General features: G+C 40.0%; 1 protein-coding gene across 2 annotated transcripts in view; it reads right to left on the bottom strand.

Moving 5' to 3' along the window:
- Positions 1-26,347, bottom strand: part of LOC145983309 (larval cuticle protein A2B-like) — a 54,781-nt gene that overhangs the window by 15,962 nt on the left and 12,472 nt on the right. For both annotated transcript variants that reach the window (XM_083116454.1, XM_083116452.1), the window contains exon 2: positions 20,927-21,110. In XM_083116454.1, the coding sequence (XP_082972580.1) occupies positions 20,927-21,101 (175 nt within the window). In that variant the 5' untranslated portion in view covers positions 21,102-21,110. The remainder of the gene's footprint in view (positions 1-20,926; positions 21,111-26,347) is intronic.

Genomic DNA, 26,347 nt, shown 5'->3' with positions numbered 1-26,347 from the left:
GATGGGGTGGACCTCATTTTTGTTCTCGGTGAGACCGTAAACATTGATGGCTAATTGTAGGCCCAACAAGTCACGAGCACGAACCTCAAACTTGCGAATATGCGAGACTTCTACAGGGTAGGCAATCCCGGCCATTGCATCCTCCAGTTCCGACTCATACTGCTTGTAGTGGTTAACACGGCGTGGACTGTTTTCCCTAGGTATAGGGTGTAATGCTGCCAGCACCGACCAGAGGAAGCATTTGGTGTCTTTGTTCTGAATATTGAGAACAGCTTTCCTTGCTTCAACCTCGGGCGGCAGGGCAATATAGCTAGACCCTGCCAGTGGCAGGGACTTGCTAAGTTTCAGACAAAGTTCGTGGGGGTCGCCACACAGCGAACCGCCCGAGCCTTTAGCCTGATGCTCCTCATGCTTTGCCACAAACTCCTCGACAAACTTGTCGTAGATGCTGTCGAGGTCAGTGACATCTGCCTGATGCAGTGTTTTTGCTTTTGTGGCATGGAAGAATTTATATATTTCATCAGACGGTTTCTTATACTTGCAGCATAGCACAGCATAGAATTTAGTGGAGTATGTAGCCAATGCATCGTTGAGGATGGATATTATCTTAGCTCGCTCGCTCTCCAGAAAACTACGCACATCGCAGAAGCTGTCTGATGTTATGTTAAAGTCTTCTAATAAATGCTCAAACGCAATTCGGTCTGCTTTCTTCGCCAGCTTGACGCGTTTGGCAGGTGGCGATGTATCGAGGGAGGTTACTTCTACCTTTCGCTTGGAAGGTTGCGGTAGAGATGTTCCAGTGCTCTTGCAAGTAAGCTGGTGTCGCTTGAAGTTATCAATAGAAAAATTGTTTCCACACTTAGAGCACAGTTTGGTCGCACATATTCGCTTTCCCGGCACACAAGTACGACAGTGCCTTTGAAAATGTTTACTTGACATAGTAATTTGGCACGTAGGGCAATTTTTTTCAGAACGCATAATGCAGAGATTTTTTGGGGGTATGTTATTTAATACCTAATGCTGTGCAATGCAAAATATAATTGTTTATTTTTTTTTTAACTATTTTCTATGACCTTACTTGGTTTTTTTTTCGCCAAATTATATGCTTCTAGTCTCCTATACAATACAATATACGTACAATATTGTCAACAGTATTATATTTGAGCAGGTCGCTTGTCACCTAAACACTACAGCTCACAGGTTGGGAAAATCTGACATGAAAGCAGATAATACGCTTATGCCTTATTTATATATAATTTTCACGGGGCGTTCAATATTGTCAACAGTATTATATTTGAGCAGGTCGCTTGTCACCTAAACACTACAGCTCACAGGTTGGGAAAATCTGACATGAAAGCAGATAATACGCTTAAGTTTTATTTATATGTAATTTTCACGGGGCGTTCAATATTGTCAACAGTATTATATTTGAGCGGGTCGCTTGTCACCTAAACACTACAGCTCACAGGTTGGTAAAATCTGACATGAAAACAGATAATACGCTTATGCCTTATTTATATATAATTTTCACGGGCGTACAATATTGTTAAGAGCGTCAGTTTCCGTAGAGCTCTCTTTTTCCATCTTCCCTCTATACAGTGAAGCTGTAGAAGACACAATTAGCTAACCTAGCATACAACATACTTTCCTAATTAATATGGATATTGTCACACATTCCTCTTATTTTATACTGTTGTAAATGGAAAAGATTATGTACGGTAAATGTTTTGTACATTATAGGGAAAAAATGCAAAATATCCCCCAACTTTAATTCGATCCACCTCTGAATCGAATTTTTTACATATTTTCACGCCGCCATATGTTGTTCTATTTTGCTTCTTTTACTTGCCTTGCTTAATTAACTCTCGCTAATTAGCATTTTGTACACGCAAACATTCACATGTGCTTTTTATTATTTTGTGTTCGGTAAGTACAAGTATATTCTTACATAAATTATTGTTTAATTTAATAAATTGTAAACTCGGAGCCTGCTATACTAACATTCCTTCTGTCTATTGAAAGCAAATGTTGCATACATGCGGAAATAACACAGAAAAAAAAGCTGTAGGTGGGCTGTCGGTTGTTTAACTCTTCCATCTCTCTCTCTCCTCTCTCTTTTTTTGTAAAAAGTTATGGCAAAAATACCAGTAGGTTAGCAACCTTGCTTTATGCACTGTAAGGCAAGCCTCAAGCAAGGTTGCCAGCTCCTTGCTTTAGGCTAGGTTAGGTTAGGGTGGGTTAGGTTAGGTTAGGTTAGGTTAGGTTAGGTTAGAGTAGGTTAGGTTAGGTTAGGTTAGGTTAGGTTTGAGTAGGTTAGGTTAGGTTAGGTTAGGTTAGAGTAGGTTAGGTTAGGTTAGGTTAGGTTAGGTTAGAGTAGGTTAGGTTAGGTTAGGTTAGGTTAGGTTTGAGTAGGTTAGGTTAGGTTAGGTTAGAGTAGGTTAGGTTAGGTTAGGTTAGGTTAGAGTAGGTTAGGTTAGGTTAGGTTAGAGTAGGTTAGGTTAGGTTAGGTTAGGTTAGGTTAGAGTAGGTTAGGTTAGGTTAGGTTAGGTTAGGTTAGGTTTGAGTAGGTTAGGTTAGGTTAGGTTAGGTTAGGTTAGAGTAGGTTAGGTTAGGTTAGGTTAGGTTAGGTTAGGTTAGCCAGTGAAAGATCATATAGTAGAATTTTTGTAGAGTGGGTTGGCAACACCGACGAGCATCAAATAATGATTTCAAGCCTCAAATAATAATTTCGAGCCTCAAAAAAGGAACATCCAATAAAATTGCCAAATATAAAAAGGGGGCAATAAACCCCCCCCCTCATAAAAAGCTACAGTACCCCCACAGTGTCGCCAACACTAGGCCCCCAACAGTATTGCCAGACATAAAAAAATACATAGGCCCCTCAGGTCCTTTTATGAAAATTTACAGTGAAAAAGCTTTCATTTTTCATGATGTCAAGAGCATCTACCTCTAGCGCAGGTTGCTTGTTGCTGACTTACAGACTGATAAGAGCTTATGCAAGAGCACCCTGCTTGGCGAGCTGTAGAAGCCACAATTACCTAACCTATTTTTTTAAAAATATATTTGTAAAATCCATCTAATGTCTGAATTTAAAAAAAATATATATTATATTTGTTAACTGTTTAAGGAAAATTTTTGCAAAATACCCCGACAACGTTTCAGCTACTAGGACCTCATTACCATGAGCCTAATCCTAGTAAGCCACATACACACCTGTTCTTCGTATCGCATATACTAGTAAGTCAGATGACATCATGGGAGAATCACATTTCCCCCAAGAAGCCCACCACAACAAACGTCGCACATGCTAGAAGAAACAGGATCAGGATATTTTATGCTAAATTTACGGCTGCCTGTATGCAGCTATAGGCAAATCATTAAAAGAGCGCTCTAATATACAATGATTTCTCCTACCATGTACCCTAACATACAATTTAACATAACAAGTAAAATTTCGATTCGTCTATATATACCCAACAAAACTCAGAAACTGCCATACGCGAGAGCTAATATTTTGCAACAACTGTAATTACTCAACACTAGCAACAAGAACAAAAAAAAATATATCAATTATTTGTATAATATTAATTAGTAACTTTAGATAATATTAATTATTAGTTTTCAGTTGTAATTAATTTTAAAAAACAATTAATAACATGTTAGGTGATGATAACCAAGTGCAAAAAGCATTGCACACACAAACAAAGCACCACTTAGTTCACATAACCTCTAACAGATGGCAGATAGTTACATGGTTCTAGTTAGGATGATGATTTTTGGGTTGTTGGATTGGGGTTGAAGAAGACTATTTGTTGTAGTGACCACAGTATTGTTTTTTTGTGTGTGTGTGTTTTCTGTTCTCTTACGAGAATTAATATTGGTTGTCATAGAACCCTCCAATTCATGACTTATGAAAAATCTGTTTGGTGATTCATCACGTACACCTATATGTGAGAAAAAGTATGAATAGTGGTAGTGTTGCCAGATGTAAACAGAGGACAATAAACCCCCCCTCATAAAAGGCTACAGTAAACCCACAGTGTTGCCAACACTAGGCCCCCAACAGTGTTGCCAGACATAAAAAATACATAGGCCCCTCAGGTCCTTTGATAAAAATTTACAGTGAAAAAACCCAGTAGGTTAACAACACTGTCAATCTACGGTAGTGTTGCCAGATGTAAACAGAGGGCAATAAACCCCCCCCTCATAAAAAGCTACAGTGCCCCCCACAGTGTTGCCAACTCTGCCCTCAAAATATACATCATAAAAGGCTACGACGAGCGCCACAACCTTGGTGATTTTTTCGGGTAAGGAGTTGGCAACACTGCGCCTTACGAGAGAAATCCATTAAGGCGATCGAGCCCCACGAGCCCCAAAAGAAGATTCAGTACTCTCTATTTGCCCCTACTGAAGTGATTATTTTATTTGTTGGACAGCAAGGATATCCTTTAAATACATACAATGAATAAATCACTTGAGATATGCAATTTAGAAATGAAATGATTTTGTGTTGATGTTTTCTTTTTGGTTGGACTACTAAGTACTTGTGCATGTGTACAGTATATAAAAATGAAGTAGTTTATCAATTTATAGGTCTTTTGTATGTTGTTTCCTCTCATAATGAAAAAGTGTGTGCATTTTTTTTCCACCGCTGGTATATACCGCTGATCTAACATTTTATTTACCGCTCTCCTCAGTTTTTATTTACCATAAATTTGTGTCCCTACTCATTAGTATTATTATTAGCAGTCTAAAATATGTTGCTACCTTTGGACACATGAAGGTTTAACCCCTCCCGTTATTGCTACGGCCCTGGTACTAATGTTAATAATAATAACAACAACAAAGAATGAAACCAAAGTGTATAATGATACTATGTAATAATCAGTGCTCGAAAAATTTTATTCAAAGCTAGGCGCCAGCTCAGAAAATCAGGCACCAGGAAATTACCTACTAGCAATTGTGCATACTACAGATTGTTTCAAAAGTCACACAACCCAAACTTTGAAAATGTATATCATGGAAACCGTAAGAGGTATTTACACCAGGTTTTCTGCACTAAACTAATCATGTACGCTATCACTGGGTTTATGTTAGCATGTATCCAAATAAAAACAATTACATTATTTTAATAAATATTGTTAATTTGCTGAAAACATCTGAGAATTGATTTTCAATAATATATACCAACGTAGAAATTTTTAGCGAAAAATGCAGGTTTGACAAGGACTCGAACACGGGTCTCTGATATACCGTGCCATTGCTCTAACCAATGATCCCACAAATTGTTTAGAGTTGGTATTATTATTGAAGATTAGGCACACACAGGAGATTTACTACGTAGAAATTTTCAGCGAAAAATGCATTAACATCTCTATGCTGGGAGGAACCAGGCAATGTCGAAGTCTACTGTGTTTCAAAGGCAACAGATCCCGTTGCGGTAGCACTAGAATATACGATTCCACAGGTAAAACAGCGACAGGGAAAAATCAGTGGTTAGAGAAATCGTACGGTATGCCAGAGACCCAGGTTCGAGTCCTGGTCGAGCCTGCATTTTTCGCTGAAAATTTCTACGTAGTACATCTGTGTGTGTCTAATCTTCAATAATAATACCAACTCTAAACAATTTCTGGAATCATTTGTTGGTGTTTGACTAGTCGTAAAACAGTTGCTTTGTGAGGTACAGCAGAAGCAGGGCATTTTTATTGGAAAACCTCTTGCACATGAGTGTAAGAATGAGTAGTAACACACTCTTCAGCAATGCACAAGCGCTGCTCCAAAGAATACGCCATGCTGAATCAATTAAAAGAACAGGCACAGTAGCGTCGAAAGTGAGCGAAGAGAATTCTGTGTAAACAGAGGCAGACTAGAATTCTCTCAAGAGTCCAATTTCGGCACAAAATCTTGATTTATGATTTTCCACGTAAATGTATAGCCAATACATAGGCACATGTGGCGTGCGTCTGTTGACAATATTTCGACCTGCTAGCATTACCATACATGTCCCATAAATGGCACTTTTTTCACTCAACCCATAAAATCGCCAATCAAAAATCCATCAAATGTTTGACCAATATTGGTTGCAAATGACAGATTGACATGGCATCAGTCATCAGACATCTAATTATGACCCTTCGATAATTTCTTACGTATTTTTCTCATTCAAAAGTGCATTTCTGGAAAAAATTTAACGCTGCCTTCCGCCAGTTATAAATTTATCTAAATTTTCTGTATGGAGAAAACTGATAATTTTAAGCATTGTAAAATATCTCAATGGGTGAGACTTTATAAAGCAGAAAACCCGGTGTAAATATCTCTTACGGTTTTCATGATATACATTTTCAAAGTTTGGGTTGTGCAACTTTTGAAACACTCTGTATAAGAAGCTGAACATCACGGTATTCAAAACATCGCTAAATCATTCGAAAAAAAGGAAATGGGTTGTTGGGGGACAAAGAGTAAGACATTATTACTGACTCTCTTGAATGTTCACAACGTTGATTTAAAAAAAAAATCTGCTAACTTACGCTGTACTGCAATTTGAACTTAGAAGCATCAAACTTTCATACATATTACAGCACAAGATCACAGTCGCCAGGCTGAAATTTTTAGTCGCCATGGCGACCTGGCGACCGGGATTTTTCGAGCCCTGCAATAATTACTAAACAGGAAGTACAAAGAATGAAGCTATTTGGTAAATTTGGTGTTTCAATAGGGCGCAGCTAATACTTCAAGGACATGAAAGATTTTTCATTGGATTTGATACAAATACTTATTTAAGAGAAACAAACACATTTTCATCGTAAAAGTAGCGATTTCTCTGCGTTGCATTGGTCCTAAATTGTACTTTTCATTACTGGTTTTCAGATATCGAAAACGAACACTTTCTCCGTACAGTTGCGGCCAAGTTCAATTCAGTTTCACTTTCATTCTGGCGTAGCGCCGAGATCAGGACATGCCCCGCCATCTGTACGCGGTGCCCCGTACTACTACCGATCCGCGCACTGCCGCGACATGAATTATAAACCCGCATTGCCGTGCCCGAAGCCAATACGAATTTCGTTCGGGATCCATAGATTCTACTGTTCCTAGCCTTCGGGTAGGCCTTGTACGCAATTCTTTCCCTCGGTTTTATTGTGAATTATACAAGTTTTACGGCTGAAGGCAACGCCGAACCTAGTTTCGAACCGAGCCCTGAAGGTTCCATTAAGGGCTTGGTGGCTGTGGCAATCCTCGGTTATCTTGGGCAGGCCCCGTCTGTGAATCTCTTACAGCGAGATTAGTTGGGAGGCGCATGCGATAGAAACGCGTTTTGTGATGTTGTTCTATTCTTCAGGCTAGGAAAACGTTCCAAATATGAGCCGGGTGCGAAATCACTGCAGATTGGCGGGTGGGGGGCAGACAGACAGACACACATATACACACACTATATATATATATATATATATATATATATATATATATATATATGTATGTATGTATGTATGTATGTATGTATGTATGTATGTATATATGTGTGTGTGTGTGTGTGTGTGTGTGTGTGTGTGTGTAATGCCATTAAATATGTCAATTATTAAAAAAATCAAATTATATTATAAAATATATTATATCGACTGTATTTCATACACACACACACACACATATATATATATATATTATATTTCATACATATATATAATATATAACTAAACCCACAGCGCTACAGCTCTTGAAGGGCCTTGGCTTACCTACCGACTGCTGGTCTTCCTCCCACACTGTTCCGCCGTCACCTGTTATAGCGTGGAGGTCTCAGACCAGTGTTGGGGTGACGGGTGATCAGCCCGACGAACCCCCAGCCGTTGTTGTAGGTCTTCTCGACCGGGTTACGCTCACTCACTCGGAGCTTCCCAATTTCCTCACAATGGTGGGTTGCCACCGGCCCTATACGTAGGCCGAATGAATTCCGACCAGAGCCGGATTCGAACCTACGCCGTCCCGCAGCGAACGATCTCAAGACGAGTGAACGCCTTAACCCGCTCGACTACGGAGGAGGACATATATAATATATATATACTGTGTGTGTGTGTATATATATATGTATATATATATATATATATATATATATATATATTAGGGATGGGCCGATATGAAATTTTGGCCGATACCGATAACCGATATTCTACCGATCCGATATAAAATTAGAAATGATCCTGGAAGAACCTGAAAGGTTCATTGACCTCCTTAATAAATGTGTGTTTTGAGGTGACTGCCGTGAAAAAGAAACTGCATATTTAGACATTTACTATTTTAGAAATTAGGGCATGGAGATTATCCATAAAAATTACAACAAAATGGCAGAATTTTCCACTAAATTATCAGACATTTATCGATATATCGGATCGGTAAACCGATAAATCGATACATCGATATGCCTATATCGGCCGATACCGATAGAGTATACCGATTAATCGGTTCCATCCCTAATATATATATGTGTGTGTGTGTTTGTGTGTGTGATGCCATTAAATATGTGTCAATTATTAAAAAATCAAATTATATTATAAAATATACAATATATTATATCGACTGTATTTCATTCAAAATGTAATTGCAAATTGAAGATTTTGATGTACTACTGATGCTATGAACAATGATTTGCGTAAGGGAGGAGGGACAAAAATAACAGACATTAAGAAGATAATAGTTTCCTGTATAAAATTCACATATAAATGCTATTACGTGTTTTATTAATATATTAATATACATGTTTATATACTTCGTGGTTGCTAACGAAAGGCTATGAGAAATGGAAAAGACATAAGTCGGTCTAATTTCTGTGTTCTGGGGATAGCTGGGTGGATTCAGTTTCCTAAGAGATGAGGCTCTTTGTTGTCCGTTATGTTATCGATATTATTCCAGTCAAGTATATTCGAATCCCAAACTAATTGTTTATGTTCATTGTTAAAACAAAAACTCTCCCCCCCCCGGAAGAGTTTTTTTTGGGGGGGGATTTCAGAACAAGATCGTTGGTGGGGGAATTCCCCCTCCCCCCCCCGGGATTTCGCACCCTGCATGAGCGTCTGGAGGGGGTCGAACCAGTCCGTCAACACACGGGCGAAATCATTGAAGACTTGTGGGGGAGGAAAAAAAAATAATAATCAGAAATTTACTCTGTTAAATTGAACTTTGTTCAACGAGTACAACCCCCTTCCATTGGTTTAGTAAAGAATTTGCATTAATTACATAATGAAATAAACAATTAATAGTTTCTTCATATCGTTTAGAAGAATTTTGAAAAAAAAATAGTTATGATTTATTCATAATAGATGGCCATATATATTCTTCAATTATACAGCTTGTCGCAAAACTCTTTCAACAACGCTTGGGTGCTGGTAGATATCATAAAAACAAGTAACTTTTCTCTATAAAGTTTACCTCGAAAGCGCTTAGTTTCTGCGCTATAAGCGCTTAAAATATATCCTGTACGTATACAACCCAACACAGCAAACGCTTGCTCTGACATAACTGCCAGGGGCGCGTGGCAGGGTTGCCACTAGCGTTCCTCGTTAAGAGAGACGACTTGAAAACAACAACTTGGGAGTCTTGCCTGGGCAAAATCCAAAACATTAATGATACTTGCGATGTTGTAAGAAGCATTGACAGTATTTATAAACTTACCAAGACAAATAATGGGCAGACTGAAATTAAAGATTACTCATTCTAAAATATCTCTATAATTGATTGATTGGTTGATTTGATTTATTTTAATTCGCTTTTCTGCCACCTTTGGCTAATCGCGAAGATGAGGATGATATGATGAAATAACAAATGACACCAATGTCTAGGCCAGGATTTAAACCCGAGACACATGGCGCCGTAGCGAGTTGTGCTTAACAGGGAGTGTTTCTTGTATCATGTAATATCAACAATTGCAAGGGACACGTGAGATAGGGGAAATCCACGAACGAACAAATGTAAACATGATGTGTTTGCTGCCTCGTTTCGACCACGCAGACAGTAATGTTATTACAATTTATTTATTAGAAAATTGTGAACTATCGCTATTGCGAATCGAATTCGTTATAAAAAGTAGGTTGAAAAGAAACAAGAATCTCCGGCAGATGAATATTCTTGAGCCACTTCGGTGACTGAGTACGTTTAGTGATCATCTCATGATCTCTCTTCCGAATGTTCCGGACACGAGTTTCAACGTGGACAAAGGTGTCACTGGATCTTTCGTCTTCGTATTTACTATTTGCCTGAAAGTGCAGAAAAATGACGTACAATGAGAAGAATAGAAATTCACAAGAATTTTCCCGGAAATTCACCTAGATGTCAAAATTCCGCTCGTTTGCTACAAAACATTGTTTCCAGGGTGAACTAAAAGTTGACATTTTGGTGCCTTCCAAAAATGTTACTCTTACATTTCAATGTTGATATCAAGTTGCTACAATGAATGTACAATTTATGACGTGTACTCAATGGTTTCCTTTTGTTCATTTTTTTTTCATGTTCGATGATCAGAATGCAAGGCAAAGACACAAAATGAGAAAATTTTTCCTACACATGAAAAGAGTGTAAATTACAAGATTTCTCTTGATGTGCCAATATCAAACGATATCGTGAAGTGCGGAACAAACTAGTACAGGCAGTAGGCACCGAACTCACTGTAATTCCTTTCAATAAAATATTAATTTCTTCCTACAAATTCTTTAGTAGAACATTCAAGATGAACCAGTTTGAGTGAAGAGAAAGAGAGAGAGAGAGAGGGAGAGAGGGTGTTTTTAATTCGCATGTTCCTAGTATTGCAAATAATCGTTGGAATTTTTTTGAAACCACTTTTAAAACACACAATTTTTCTTACATGCATATCAGTTCTCGCTAAAATGTATATGTTGCCACTGTTTTCTAAAATAAGCCAGGGGTCTTGGGTTAGAATCCCAGCTTGGGCATGGATGTTTGTGAGTGTCCATTCATCAATTTCATGATATCATCCATCACTCATCCCATCTTCGCAAATTAGACAAAAGTGGCACAAAAAGCGAAGTTAAATAAAGCAAATCAATGAATGAATGAATCAATCAATCAATCATTAAATTAAATGAGCCTTGCAATTAATTGCTCATGAGACGAACACGATTAGTAATGACGCTAGCACACATAGCAATAATTTTCAAATGAATTGGAATAACATTACAGTCTGCGTGGTCGAAACGAGGCAGCAAACACATCATGTTTACATTTGTTCGTTCGTGGATTTCCCCTATCTCACGTGTCCCTTGCAGTTGTTGATATTACATGATACAAGAAACACTCCCTGTTAAGCACAACTCGCTACGGCGCCATGTGTCTCGGGTTTAAATCCTGGCCTAGACATTGGTGTCATTTGTTATTTCATCATATCATCCTCATCTTCGCGATTAGCCAAAGGTGGCAGAAAAGCGAATTAAAATAAATCAAATCAATCAATCAATCAATTATAGAGATATTTTAGAATGAGTAATCTTTAATTTCAGTCTGCCCATTATTTGTCTTGGTAAGTTTATAAATACTGTCAATGATTCTTACAACATCGCAAGTATCATTAATGTTTTGGATTTTGCCCAGGCAAGACTCCCAAGTTGTTGTTTTCAAGTCGTCTCTCTTAACGAGGAACGCTAGTGGCAACCCTGCCACTCGCCCCTGGCAGTTATGTCAGAGCAAGCGTTTGCTGTGTTGGGTTGTATACGTACAGGATAGATTTTAAGCGCTTATAGCGCAGAAACTAAGCGCTTTCGAGGTAAACTTTATAGGGAAAAGTTACTTGTTTTCATGATATCTACCAGCACCCAAGCGTTGTTGAAAGAGTTTTGCGACACCCTGTAATAATGATAATTTCTTCATAACGTAAGCATGTTTCAGAATTTGTTATGGAAAAAGATACTGTAATTGGCAATAATTAATTGTATGTAGTGTCAAAAAGTGTAAAATTCAGACACATTTTGATACATGAATTCTCTCCTACAATAAACATAATGAGTAATAATAATATTGTTATTAATAGGTGCCAATATATACAATGAGTTAGGTTCTATACCTGCTGGAGGCACATTGCATAGTGGTTCGCATCCCACTTTAAACTGTAGGCCCAGTCCCGACCGATTACCCCATCTGTGCGTAAAGTGAACAACAATTCAAAATTAAAAAAAATATGTACAGTGAGATTGTTTAAAAGCAAATATACACATATTCATTAATTGTAAACTGCTTAATAATCATAATATTTAGTACCCTTTTTACAAATATAATGATTAACATTATAAAATAGTTCTCACTGTTATTATTAACTGCCTGTAACTTAAAATTTTATTATTCTTGGGCTGTTGAAAGTTGATTCCTTCTCATTGTTACTCTCTATATGAGGCCATGGCTTTGTTGTACTCAGTGGTGGCGATTAGGAGGGGCGAGGGGGCAGTTACTCCCCCACTTTTCGCCACTTTTGCCCCCGCACTATGCTAAACCTTATCTACAAAGGGAAATATACTGTCTTTGCCCCCAGTTTTGGAACCTTGCGCCCCCCTGGTTTTGGAACCCGATCGCCGCCACTGAATGGACTCCTTTCGAACAAACGGAAACGCAAGTTCATATAGTTGTGCACGTGAATATTTCAAGAACTACTTACGCAGAAATCGAATGAAACATTGGCGTGAGTCAGCGGTCTATCCCGTGGGATAGCCATATCGACAACGCCAGATGACGACTTCAAACTAGGGGAGGGGCTAATGCAAGCATGTACGGATTGGAAGGGGGGGTTTGCTTTCGTTTCGAAGAGGGAGGGGAGAAGGGTAGTTTAATAGCATACTTTCAGTGTGCAAATTAATATTAAGCCCCACTGACTGTCGCCATAAATCCACCTCTTGTATGCGATCAGCTGTCTCTACAGGGGTTGGAGTTCCACAGGGAGGCCCCATAGGATTCAGTACGTGGACAAATTAGAAGCGATGTTTCGATGATTTTGTATGCTTATTGTGGTAGAATCGAGCTATTCGAAGCCTATGTGAATATGTTATAGAATATGTCTATTAATATTGCATGAACATATAATTGTTGTTGTTGAGTTATGCTTTAAGTCCACTTTAAAACTAAAATGAAATGAAGTTCAAACAGGAATATATATATATATATATATATATATATATATATATATATAAAATAGTAATTATATATATAATTACTATTTTATTTTAGTTTGGTTTCAAGCCTGAAGACCCTAATAGGGGGTTGAAACTTCACGTTGTTAAGTGTTTCCTTTTCTGAAATATAGACTGCCTTAGTCAGCATATGTACTGTTTCATCTGTCATGGAAACAAGACTTAATCGCGTTATAAACCCATGGCTCGACAGCCCTTGCAGGGGCGCCGACTTGTCAAAATTATTGGGGGGACTCTGATCACTGAAATAAATTAATGAATGACTCACTCTCTCCCTTTTTTAAGTTTTGGCCTCAGTGTTCGGAATCTCATAAAAGTCCACGAATTCCTCAAAAATATCATTTTTTTATCCACAGTTCGAATGCAGAATATTAATTGTCCACGGATGGATATGTCACAAGTTTCGTCAACCATAATAGCAAAATATTCCCGACTTTTAATATATGCTACCACGGAGCGCAAAACAGATCTCCCTAATATATCAATGATCACGTTCTGAATGTCATGTGAGAGCCATTTGTAGTCCAAACGTCCCATCCACTTCCCTAGTTCATGCACATCGTCTTTTGAAACTCTTTTTAGTAAAAATGTTAACAATCTCATAATTACATACTTAGTATATAGTAATAAGTCATGTGTTTTGCTGTCTCTGGTCATAGCAACCACAAAGTTGATGGTTTAGTGGTCTCAGCCCCCCAAATTGATGGTCTAGAACATTTCAAATGTGTATTTAAAGTTAATTTCCTGTGGCACAATTCAGAGTAAACTTTACAAGAGAAGCAAGGTAATACATTAGATCCTCTTAAGCAAAATTATTTGGGGACTCTTCCCCCACATCGTTAACATTGGGAGGGCTCGAGCCCCCCCAAGCCCCATGGAGTCGGCGCCTATGCCTTGAAGGGCCTAGACTGATCTCCCGACTGCCAATCTCCACAGTCCTACCTAGAGGTGTGGAGATCTTCAACCGGTAATGGGGTGACGTGGGGTCGGCACGTCGAACCCCCAGCCGTTGCCAGATCGGGTTACGCTACTCACTCGTAGCTCCCCAATTTCCTCACGATGGTGGGTTGCCACTGGTTTTATACACAGGCCGAGAACCCAGAGACTGAACCCAGGTGGACTCGAACCCATGCTGTCCAAAGCACAGCGCCTTAGACCGCACTGCCACGGCCACTGTGCAATGTGCCTCCACTGTGTATCTAACCCGGATCACCTTGATTACAAGGCGATGACGTTACCACTACGCTACCGGGGAGATCCTAAAATATATCATTCTTAAATTACAATGATTAGTAGGTCCATGATTTCAATGCACAATAAAATATCAGAAAATGCTCTACAAAAATGAAATAATGCCCTAAAATACAAAAAAAACTATAAAAAAAGTTTATACCCCCCTCAAATGAAAAACATTCCTGAGCTACTGCATTATTATTTTCCTAGCATTGTGTAATCAATGCAGAAATTTCACATCCGCTATAGCTACAGTTGTTCCGACTAAAGAATGGACTTGGAAATTCTATTTTTATCTTTTCTGTCGAAAGCCAAAGAGGGTCACATGAACCGCTGAACCAATTGGCTTTCCCCATTTGCCGTGGTGACGCGTTACCAAATTTATCGTCTCGAGTCGTTTTCGAAACAGATGGCATCCTCAACAAGGCCAACCACAGCGGTGCCTAATGGTTGCCGCAGCGCAGCAAGCGAATAGGATAGGTCTCCGATTTCCTGTCTCTCCCTGAAATGCGAGCGAAGGGGGCTTGTTGACAGGGAGAGATGTCGTGTACGACTGGACAAAAATCAGGCATATAGCAACACCGCTTTTCTCCCCTTGAACTGGAGGCGGACAGTCTGGGTTTCCTCAAGTCCATTCTTTGGCCGGGCGGACACCCACACCCTATCCTCACCCTTACGTATCCATTTCCTGGATTCGCTTGTACATCTCTTGCACATCCCCGTGGATAGATATTTTAGCGCCCTAGGCAGGATTGTGGTTTGTCCCCCCCTCCCCAAATCCCCACTCCACTATACCAAGCACCAACATTTTATATGCGTCCTTCGATGTATTCTTCTTATGCCATGGTTTGTGATATTTACATCCTTCAAATTTTGAAATGAGGAAACAATCAAAAACCCATTAACAAATAATATAAGTTATATATCAATATTCGTAGTTTGCAGTTATGATTTTAAATTGATTGATTTTTTTTAGTATGGGCACATCAGCACATAGGCTATTTTTTCCCGTCACGCAATAACAAAAAATTGAATAGAAGCTTCCAACAAGTAAATAAATATGGCTGTTATAAATCATAAATAGTATGTTAGAAGAGTTAAACAGCAGCTGTGAGCAGTATTGGATGAATGTAAACAAGACAAAGGCAATGGTCATAGGACGGAAACCAAGGAATATTAATGTGAGAGCAAGCAGTGAAAGAATCCAGCAAGTGGATAGCTTCAAGTACCTCGGATGCACTATAAGCAGTGACATGAGCTGCAACCAAGAAGTGAAAATGAGAATCGCAATAGCAAAAGAAGCTTTCAATAGAAGAAAAAATGTTTTTTGTGGACCCATGGACATAGGTCTAAGGAAGAGATTAGTGAAATGTTTTGTGTGGAGTGTAGCACTATATGGTGCAGAAACCTGGACATTGAGAAGAAATGAAGAGAAACGACTCGAAGCTTTTGAAATGTGGACATGGCGAAAAATGGAGCGTGTAAAATGAACGGACAAGGAAAGAAACGAAGCCGTACTGAAAAGAGTTGGTGAAAAAAGATCTATACTGGAGACCATCAAGAAGAGGAAAAGAAACTGGTTAGGACACTGTCTAAGAAGGAACTGCCTGCTAAGAGATGCCTTGGAGGGATTGGTTGAATGAGGAAAAGCCCGTGGAAGAAAGAGATATCAGCTTATGGATGATATTAAATTAACTGGGTCATATGCTATTACGAAGCGTAAGGCAGAGAATAGGGAAAGCTGGAGATTGCAATGAAAAACCTGCCGATTAGGCAGAACACAATGAATGAATGAATAAACTTTCTTACTCAATTTTTAAAACTGATTCATTTATTCGTTACTTAACAAGAGCTAAAGCTATACTATCTCTAACGAATGAAATCTCCTTACCTAATTTAAAAGCTGAGGCTGTGAAGGTGCACAAGGACAAACATAGGACAACATAACTCTAAGGGATTATCGTGGCTGTGGGTCAGCCGCCAGAGTCTCGTTGGTCTACAAGAAGCAGTTACTGGGGTGTGTTATGTGGAAGTGAGATTGACATTTGGGTGCTTTACCAGAATTACCAGAAGGTCGCCCCCTTAAACCCCCTCTGATTTTAAAACAAGTTTATCATATTTAAGAATATTTTAGTTATGTCTTAGTGTGTGAAACATCTTTAAAAACGTACTACAGGGTGAGTCAAACGTCAAGTTACATAGGGATTTATAGTATATGTGTGCACCTTGAACATCAATGCGTTTGTGCACCAGTTCTCCAGAACGTTTTGCAGAACGTCCAGCATAATCATGCCTTCGCATTACACAGTGTGTTCCTTCAGATGCTGGATGTTATGAATCTTAACTGAGTAGACGAGCGCCTTTAAATAATCCCAAAGGAAAAAATCCATTGGTCTGGAGACCGGGGTGGCCACTGAACGGGACCACGGCGACACATCCATGCACAAGGAAACTGGACATTCGACAATTCCCGGACAATTATTAAGTGTGCATGGCGTATATGTACGCTATATGTTTTTTTCAACTATATACGATTTACTGTGGCGTATATAGTCACACAGTAGTTTGGTGAGATAGTTCTAACTGTAGTAGAAACAAAAAAATAGTAGCAAGAGAGGAAAAATACGAAAATGAAGAAGACGAAACTTTTTTTTCTCTTCTACTTCTTTATTTTCGTATTTTTCCTCTCTTGCTACTATTTTTTGTAGCTACTACAGCTAGAACTATCTCACCAAACTACTGTGTGACTATATACGCCACAGTAAATCGTATATAGTTGAAAAAAACACAAAGCGCATATATACGCCTTCCGTACTACAGCAGCACAATGCGGCGGGCGTACACTGAATTTTACCAAAAAACCCACATTTTCCAGTAGCGACTTGAAGGGGGGACAACACAATAATTGGCATACAAACAGAATTTTATAAGAGAGTAATGGGCGTAAGCAGAGGCATGGCCAACTGTGGGATTCTCAAGGAATTGGGCCTGAACAGAGACGCGGTACAAGCACGGATGAGGGTTGTTAAATATTGGATGCGATTATCACAAGAGGGCCAAACTAAGCTGAGGGAACAATGTTTGGAAATACAGACAAGGGAGGAAAACGTTTACAGCTGGGGTCTGGAAGTGAAAAATCTCTTATATAATAGCGGAATGGGTTGGGTATGGGAAGAGGGAGGAAGGGGGGACATCTCAACAGAAAATCAAATCAGAGACAGGTTACTGGACATAGACAGACAAGAAATAATAGCAGACTGCCAAACAAAGACCTCAATCAGGGAACAGCTAAGAGTAAGAGAATGGGGGAAAGCGAAATACATCCAGGTTGTGGGAAAAAATGAAAGAGGCGCGCTGGCATGGTTCAGATTAGGGGGATGGAAACAACTAAGAAAGAGAAACGAAGCAGGGGAAACGATATGTCCTTTGTGCGATGGGGAGGAGACGGACAAGCATATCCTACTGAACTGCCCTTCTACACGTGACCTAAGGGACAAATGGATGAAAAACTTAACAGGGAGGGAGGTGATGTGGTAGACGACAGAATAAAGATAAAGGAAGCGGGGCAGCAAGTGGGGAAATACCTAGAAGAAGTAAGAGAACGGCGGGGGAAAGCTATTAGAGAAGGCAGCGAAATGAGTGATCATGCTCCAGACGAGTGTAAGTGTAAGTGTGTGTAAAGCAAAATGTATGCGTTTTTTGGTGAGAGTGCAGGAAAAGAGGAGTGGGGCGAGGAAGAAGGAAGAAAGACTGGAAGAAGGACTGCCGAGGGAGGGGAAGAATGTGTATATAGGGGACAAAGTAAGAGACAGCTTAAAAGAAAACTAAATGTAACAAAATATTGTAAAAAAATCAAAACTATGTAGTGCGTACATCCTATGGCTCGCACAAAATGAAAATAAATCTAAATCTAAATCTAAATTCCACACTTAAGGTGTTAACGAGACAAGGAAAACTTCATCTATAACCTGACTTTTGACTCACCCTGTAGTTTGGAAAAGATAAAATTTCAGCCGTGTGTTACAAGTGTAACAATCTCCTAAGTGTAAATTTATACGTCGTATGGTCTGACTTCGTTTTTATTATTATTATTATTATTTTATTATTATTATTTAAAAGCTTTGAATGGCGCCCTCTGGTTATGGTGCCCTAGGATTCAGCCCACCTAACCCACCCCTCGCTACGGGCCTGCCCTTTAGACGCCTGGAATGGAAACACAAGAGTTGTGTAATGCATTATTTGGATTTCCTCGAGCTAGTTACCCAAGGGGGGGCATTTGTTTACAGAATTTTGCGTCGCAACACTTGTACAAACAAAGACTTGTTCACAGAGAAGGCTCCCCTACTATTAGCGAGAGGATTTGCATATGTTTTCGCAACCGGCATCAACACGCTACAATAGGGTAGATGCGGTAATGGAATTTTTCCTTCCACAGTTAGGCGGGTGTAGTGAACAGAATTTACACTTCATTCCTGTCTATATTTGCCGTTGGAGTTCAGTGTTTCCAAGTCTAGGATAACGTCGTTGCCTTATAATCTAGGGGTACCAGGTTTTGTTTTCGGTAAATGTTTTTCAGTATCATGCCAAAATCTCGGTCTTGTCTCGATTTTACGAGATCTGTCTCGGTCTCGCCTCGACAACTCTAGAATGATCTTGTATCGCTCTCGCCAAGCACTCTGGAATGACTGGCCATTTTACACTGTCAAAGTGGAAAACTTCATATATAACCTGGCTTTTGACTCACCCTGTAGTTTGGAAAAGATAACATTTCAGCAGTGTCCATAAATATGTATTTTGATAGTAATGTTTTGTTCGTAACAGTTTTCATACATCCGTCTGATAATATCATTACCGCCTTTTAATCAAAGGGTCCCGGGTTCGATACCCGGTGGAAGCACATAGTGGTTCGGATCCCATTTTAGACTACAGGTCGAGCCTTTCTGTGAATAAAGTGGACTTGAAAACAAACAAACCAATTGGATGATAATTTCTCGGAAATATGCAAAAATAGATGAAACATATTCTTGAATTGATGGAACGCATCTTCATATTTCCATGCAGTGTTGCAAGTTAGCGTGAAATTTACATTCTACCGTTAAAATTTAACAGCGAGTCTTATTTAAATTTGAATATTTTTTGATTGATTTGGTGTTTTAAGTCCACTTTATGCACAGTAAGGTTAATTGGGACTGGACCTACAGTTTAAAGCGGGATCCGAACCACTATGTGCCTCCACCGGGTATCGAACAAATTTGAATATTTTGTTAAAATCTCATCATGTCATCACTCGATCTCATCTCGCGATTAGCCCAAAGTAGTAGAAAAGCGAAGTAAAATAAAGCAAATCAATCAATCAAAGTCGTATCAGAATTCCTGCGTGGTTACTACGCCGGTTATCGAACGCGGGACCTCTTGATTACAAAGTGACGACGTTACCACTATGCCATCGTGGAGGCCCCTAATGTGAAATTCATACACAGCGTCCCAACGTTGAAACTCGACATGTTAAGTTTTTGATACCCCACATGCAAAGGGGAAAATATGTACAGTCAGCGGCAAGAAAAAGGCGAGAACTAGATCCTGAATTAATAGTTTCCCCGCAAAGCGTTATGTGTGTTGCCTAACTCTACGCGATAAGGGGATTCTAATAGCAAACTTTCAATGGCAAGTTCTGTCACCGCCATAGTGTTAGGCTTGATTGTTTGATTCATTGAGTTGTTGTTTTAAGTCCACTTTATGCACAGAAAGGCTAATCGGGACTGGACCTACAATTTAAAGTGGGTTCCGAACCACTTATGCCTCCACCGGGTATTAAACCCGGGACCCCTTGATTACAAGGCAACGACGCGTAGTGTTAGGCAAAACACGCATAACGTTATGCAGAGAAGTGAGTATTCCAGGATATAAGTGCCCCTTTTTGATTGCTAGTGACTAACTAACTAACTTTCTAGCCTTCTTAAGCCCGAAGTTTCATGGCTGCAGCAATAAAAACCATCTATTTGTTACTATCCTGACCAATACCTATCCATTTTTTCCCATCCCTACAGATTTCCTTTAGGTCCATGTTTGTCTTGGCCTTCCTACTGGTCTCTTACCATCAGGTTTCCCAACAAGAATCCAGTAAACTCTTCTTTCCTCTCCCATTCGTGCCACATGGCCTGCCCACCTAAGTCTTCTTGATTTAATCATTCTAATAAAATCTGGAGATGAATACAAATTATGTAGTTCTGAATTATGTAACCTTCTGGTGAGTTGCATAGAAAAATCAGACCAGACGCCCATACTCATTACGACTCCAAGGCGTAATCGTAGCTCCAACCCCCCCTCGAAAGTTATTGCTGTTTCGTAATTGAAATCACCCATCCAGTTACGATTCCCCGCCAGCATCTCCCCAGAGCGGTGGAGAGGCATATTTAAGTTGGTCCAGCCCCGGGATGCTGCAAGGAGGGTAAAAAAAAAAGAGAAGAAAAAGATGGGATAACATGGAACGGTTAAAGGAGAGGTTCCCGTTCCAGCCAACTCACCTCGAATGACCCCGGATTCATCTCTGGATTCCGAGTGAGTCCTGTCCACGTGACCTGGGAAGCGGCCAGCCTGGTAGCTGAAGCTGTAGGGTACCGGAGGGGTCGGATCCGTTTCTATGGCAACCGTCCCTGGGAAATCGTTGCCAGCCGTCGCGGCGCCTAATATCGTCGCCATGGCAACCGTCTGCAAAAGTAGAGAAAATCTCATCAGCCAGGAGGGAGAGAGGAAGAGACCGATGCTGGATGTGTTGCGTAAAAGTTGTAACAACGGCACACAACGAAAATACCTTGCGTTTCCGGGGACCGTGGACTGGCATGAAAGTAGTTTAATGTGCTTGAATGGGAATATACTCCATACTGATTACTCCAGGTTCTAATCCTAACTGCGCGTGACATTTTTACCCCATTTGGGCGTCGTTCACAAGGTGGATGTATCGAAGACAGGGTGTTCGTAAAGTGTTGGACAGTTTTTAAGTAGTCGATCCTCACTTTGAAGCAGATAACTGCGCGAGTTGCTAGTTAGATTCTAAAGTATTGTAATGCATTTTATATATAGGGTGTAACGAAATTACTGGGCAAAACTTTACGAATGGATTCCTCGTGTAAAGAGAAGAAATAAAAGTGTATCAACATGGGTCCCAAAATGAGTAGTTTCTGAGTTATAAGAGTTTCAAGTATAATCGTACTACAACACGTTTATTGTCTGAAAGTACAGGAAGAAAGCAAGACTCGAGAAATAGGAAGAAATAAAAAAGAGATGCTCAAAAAGTTAAAGAGAAGCATAGAAAGAAGTAAAGAAAGACATGAAACTTAAAAAATGAAAGAAGCACAGCAATAATAAGGAAAGTAACAGAGGGAGAAAGAGAGATGGCAAAGAAAAGAAGCACAATAAGGAATAAAGAAATATAAAAGGACAAAGAATGACCGAAAATGTGAAACACAAGCAGAGGAAGAAGAAAATAAAGAAACAGGGGAATAAAGGCAGGGTCAAAACTTAATGGGATGGCCAGAAAGTAAGGTTCAGGAAATGAAAGAGAAACAAAAGAAGAAACACAAAAAGAAAGAAAGAAAGAACAATCGAGAATGAAAGAATGTAGGATAAAGAAGAATACAAAAAAGAGAGACAAATAGGAGAAAGAAAGAGGAATAGAAGAGGAACGAGAGAGAGAGGGGGGAGAATGAAGAGGTAGAGGAAGAAAGGGAGAAAGGGAGAGAAAGGAAAGGCGAGAATGAGAGAGAAAAAGAGAGAGAGAAAGTGAAAAGCACAGAGAGAGCGTCTTGGTAGACATGACTGCCTGAGAACAGCCCACTTCTGAACCCACACCCATGGACAATTCTCTACCAACGCCACTGTTAAAATTCCTACTACACCTTCCCATACGGCCGGCCATGTGGCTGGTGCAACTTTCTATCATGACAAACACTAAAAAAGCTAACAAAATCAAGTCAGGTTGATTAACTCCAACATGAAACAAGTGCCAAAGACTCCCTTGATTGCCTCGACTCCATAAGCACGGATTACGTTACCTTGACACCAAGAACGTCATGGTTGCCATCGTGTACGCCCCCGTATGAGCTGTCTTGTTTTTAGGTGGAGAATAATTACCAACAGGATGCCGACTGTTGAGCTATTGCATTGGAACTGATACCTGGTGGTCAGCTGTAGGCAGTGGCGGCGATTAGGGGGAGACAAGGGGGTAGTTGCCCCCCACTTTTTGCCATTTTTGTCCCCATACTATGCTAAACCTTATATATAGGGAGACAAATTTATGGTAAATAAAAACTGAGGAGAGCGGTAAATAAAATGTTAGATCAGCGGTATATACCAGCGGTGGAAAAAAAAATTGGCACACACTTTTTCATCATGAGAGGAAACAACATACAAAAGATCTATATATTGATAAACTACTTAGCTGTTCAACCAAAAAGAAAACATCAACACAAAATCACTTCATTTCTAAATTGCACATCTCAAGTGATTTATTCATTGTATGTATTTAAAGGATATCCTTGTTGTCCAACAAATAAAATAATCACTACTGCACATACACAAACACATGTTGAAAATCACATGATGATAAACAAAATTCATTCATGACTGAACACCAATGACACCATTGTTTCCCTTGATGTGCGGGAACAGACTAATCTTATCGCTGCTACAGCTAGCAAGTTCAATGAAACTGGAAGTTGAGGAGACATTCGGGGGAAGAAAGGAATGCAGCTTGACAGGGAGCGAAGTTTTCGAACTGAGATTATGTGCATGGGAAATCCCAATTTGCAGCGTCTTCCTGATGTGATCGAAGATAAAACGTTCTTCAGCTGCAAGTGGTAGGAAACTTGAGGCAAACGTTTCGTTACAAATCGACAGTTTGCGCGCACAACCTCGATTGCCGGTTTTTGCGTGTTTTCTACTTAATTTGATGATATTTCACGGTTATTTCGTGAAAAAGCGTCCATTTCGTGGAAAATCACACATTTCGCATTACTTCGCGAATAAAATTCATGCATATTTCATCATTGGGGGTGTAGTTACATGCAGAATGTTCAAAATTTCATCTTTTTTTCCACATTTCGCCATTTCGCGCATCGCGAAAATTCAATGTCCCTACTTATATACAAAGGGAAATAAACTGTTTTTGTCCCACAGTTTGTCCCCAATTGCCGGCACTGGCTGTAGGTATTAGCTGCTTTCTCAACACAAGGGGACAGTACTGGGTGTCTTGTCTTATCTACCTTATCCTTATAATCTATAACTTTCCATAACGTGGTCGGAATTTGTGAGTGAAAGAAATGTCCTATCGACCATTCATTTTACAGCGCCACTCTTCATGGGGACAGGGCTAGGTGGACAAAATGTCATTTTAGGTTATCAGAAGATAAAAATGTTCTAAAGAAAGCTTGAGGAATTTGAGATTCTGTTCCAGGTTCATTTTATGCGCAGACAGGCTAATTGGGACTGGACCTACAGTTTAAAGCGAGATCGGAACCACTATGTGCCCACACCAGGCACTGGCGTTTTTTCGGCAGAGGCTGCAATTGCAAAGGTGGATAGTACATAGCTTTGTTCTAGGGGGAGGCAAAAACAATAAAATATCTCGTATATTTGGAGCTTTTCATTCTACTAAAATTGTAAAAAAAAAGTGCTCCCCTGTGCTAAGCACCACGCCATGAAGGCGTATAGGGGGTGTGGGGTTAGGGCCCCACAGTTTCTTGATCACGGCCGAAGGTGACGGTGATGTGATCAGCACCACGCCCCTGGTCGCCTTTACCCCCCCAGAGTTTCCTCCAGGTACCCACTTTATACGACGCTGGGTGGCCGCATGAGACGTTTGAACAGGTGGAAACATTCCCGGTTCTCCCACGCCGGGATCGAACCCGAGTCTCTCGCATGGTAGTCAGACGCCATAACGACTGAGCCACCGCGGCTTCATTAAAATTGTACTCGAAGACAAAATTGGTAATCAAGGGGTTTGCATTTACACCTTTCGTTTGTTTGTTTTGTGTTCTAAAATAATTTTCATTTGAAATTTTTGATTTTCTCAAAATTACTGAAGGAGCTGTAGCTCCATCAGCTCTCCTTCCTTGCGTACGCCAGTGACACCCGGTATCGAACCCGGGCCCTTTTATTTACAAGGCGACAACGTTGCGACTGCACCATCGGGGAGGACGTTCTAAAGGAGAAAGAAAGAAGAGGTATGAAAAAGAGGCAGAAAAAAGGGGAGAAAGAAAGAAAGATAAAATGAAAGAGAAGAGAGCTAGAAAGGAATAGAAAAAACAAGAGGTCACGCAAAACAGATAGAGAGAGAGTAAGGAAAAATAAAACGAGTCAGAGAGAAGGAAGAGAAATAACAGAAGAATGAAAGAGAGAGAGGGAGAGAAAAATAAAGAAGGAACAGACGGAACAGTATGGAAATCGGAGAAAAAGAAATGTTCTAATACAGCGAAGTAAGCACGAGGAGAGAAGGGCGACATGAGCCCCTTCAGTATCTAAGCAAGCATTCACCGCATATGTGCTACTAACAGACCGAGGCAACACGTAACACACGTGTAGCTTGACATGTCTGTTCGGTTCGAAAGGTTGCATTTATTATTGAGGGAGCTTTCAGACCGAAGTGACAAGTGACAGGCTACAGTTGCAGTGGCGTCGCGTGCGGTTCGCATACGAGTGTTCGCAATAATGTTTTTGTACTGAATGCAGATTTACTCCTCTCCCTTGTAACTTCATCTTCAATTGAAAAAGTGAGAAAAACAGTTCAATTTATTTTCAACAATTTTCCCCCAAAATAACGCTATATTTGAAGTAATGCAAGAAGGACCTAGAGGAAATTGTCCCTCTCCCCCTTAAAATCCGCCAGGTTTAGCGAATTCTCGCTATAGTTTGCAACTATGTAGCACAGCCATTTTCGAGTCTCCCTAGACATTCCTTGAATATGCTGCACTCTGGTGCCGAATGTAAGAAGTATTTCCGCCTGCATCAGTGTTCGCACAGCGAAGTGAACATTTTCGGGGTATATTGGCCAACAGCCTCTTAGCTGTCAGCTCTATGCAACACGCACAGCAATTGTGTTCAACGCCCTCCGTGGAACACCGTGGGAGTCAGTGTTACCAACTATGTAGAGGAGTTATCGACGTGAAGGAAGTCGTGTCAGAGTAAATTGTGTGTGTATACGAGGGCCACTATTTATATTTTGAGCCTTGGCAACACTGATTGAAGTTAGGCGCGATTTGACGTTTGCACGGAATCGTCTGGCATTATTGACCATAACGTACTTCAAATGTTTTGTCAATAACTTCATTTGTGTTGTTTATGTTGCCTTTGAGATTGCGCGACAACAATAAAATGGAATTAACTCGAGAACATTTTCGTGCGATGATTTTTTACGATTTTCGACGTAAATTATCAAGACAAGAGTGCATCGATCAACTTACTTCCACATTTGGCGATGAAGCCCCATCCTTTGCCACTGTGAAACGCTGGTATAACGAATTTAATCGTGGCCGCCATTCGCTCACCGACGAGATTCGCGAAGGTCGTCCAAAATCAGTTGTTGTTCAAGAAAACATTGATGCTGTGCAAAACCTAATACTGCAAGATCGTCATGTGACATACTGTGAGATTGAGGCAACCATAGACATTAGTCCCACCAGCATATATAAAATATTACATGATCATTTAGCTGTGAGAAAGGTATGTTCTCGTTGGATCCCACACAATTTGACAAAAACTCAAAAAGACGCTCGCGTCAATTGGTGCAAACAAATGCTCAATAAATACAATCGTGGTGCTTCAAAAGACGTATATAAGATTGTAACAGGTGACGAATCATGGATATATGCATGTGAGCCGGAACGTAAACAGCAGTCGACTGTATGGGTGTTTCAAGATGAACCCAATCCAACAAAAGTTGTTCGCGCTCG

This window comes from Lepisma saccharinum, unplaced genomic scaffold (assembly GCF_977018435.1).
Source record: "Lepisma saccharinum unplaced genomic scaffold, izLepSacc3.1 HAP1_SCAFFOLD_767, whole genome shotgun sequence".
Classification (NCBI taxonomy): Eukaryota; Metazoa; Arthropoda; class Insecta; order Zygentoma; family Lepismatidae; genus Lepisma; species Lepisma saccharinum.
Note: the sequence above shows the minus strand (reverse complement) of the source record. Positions and strands in the feature narration are given on the sequence as shown.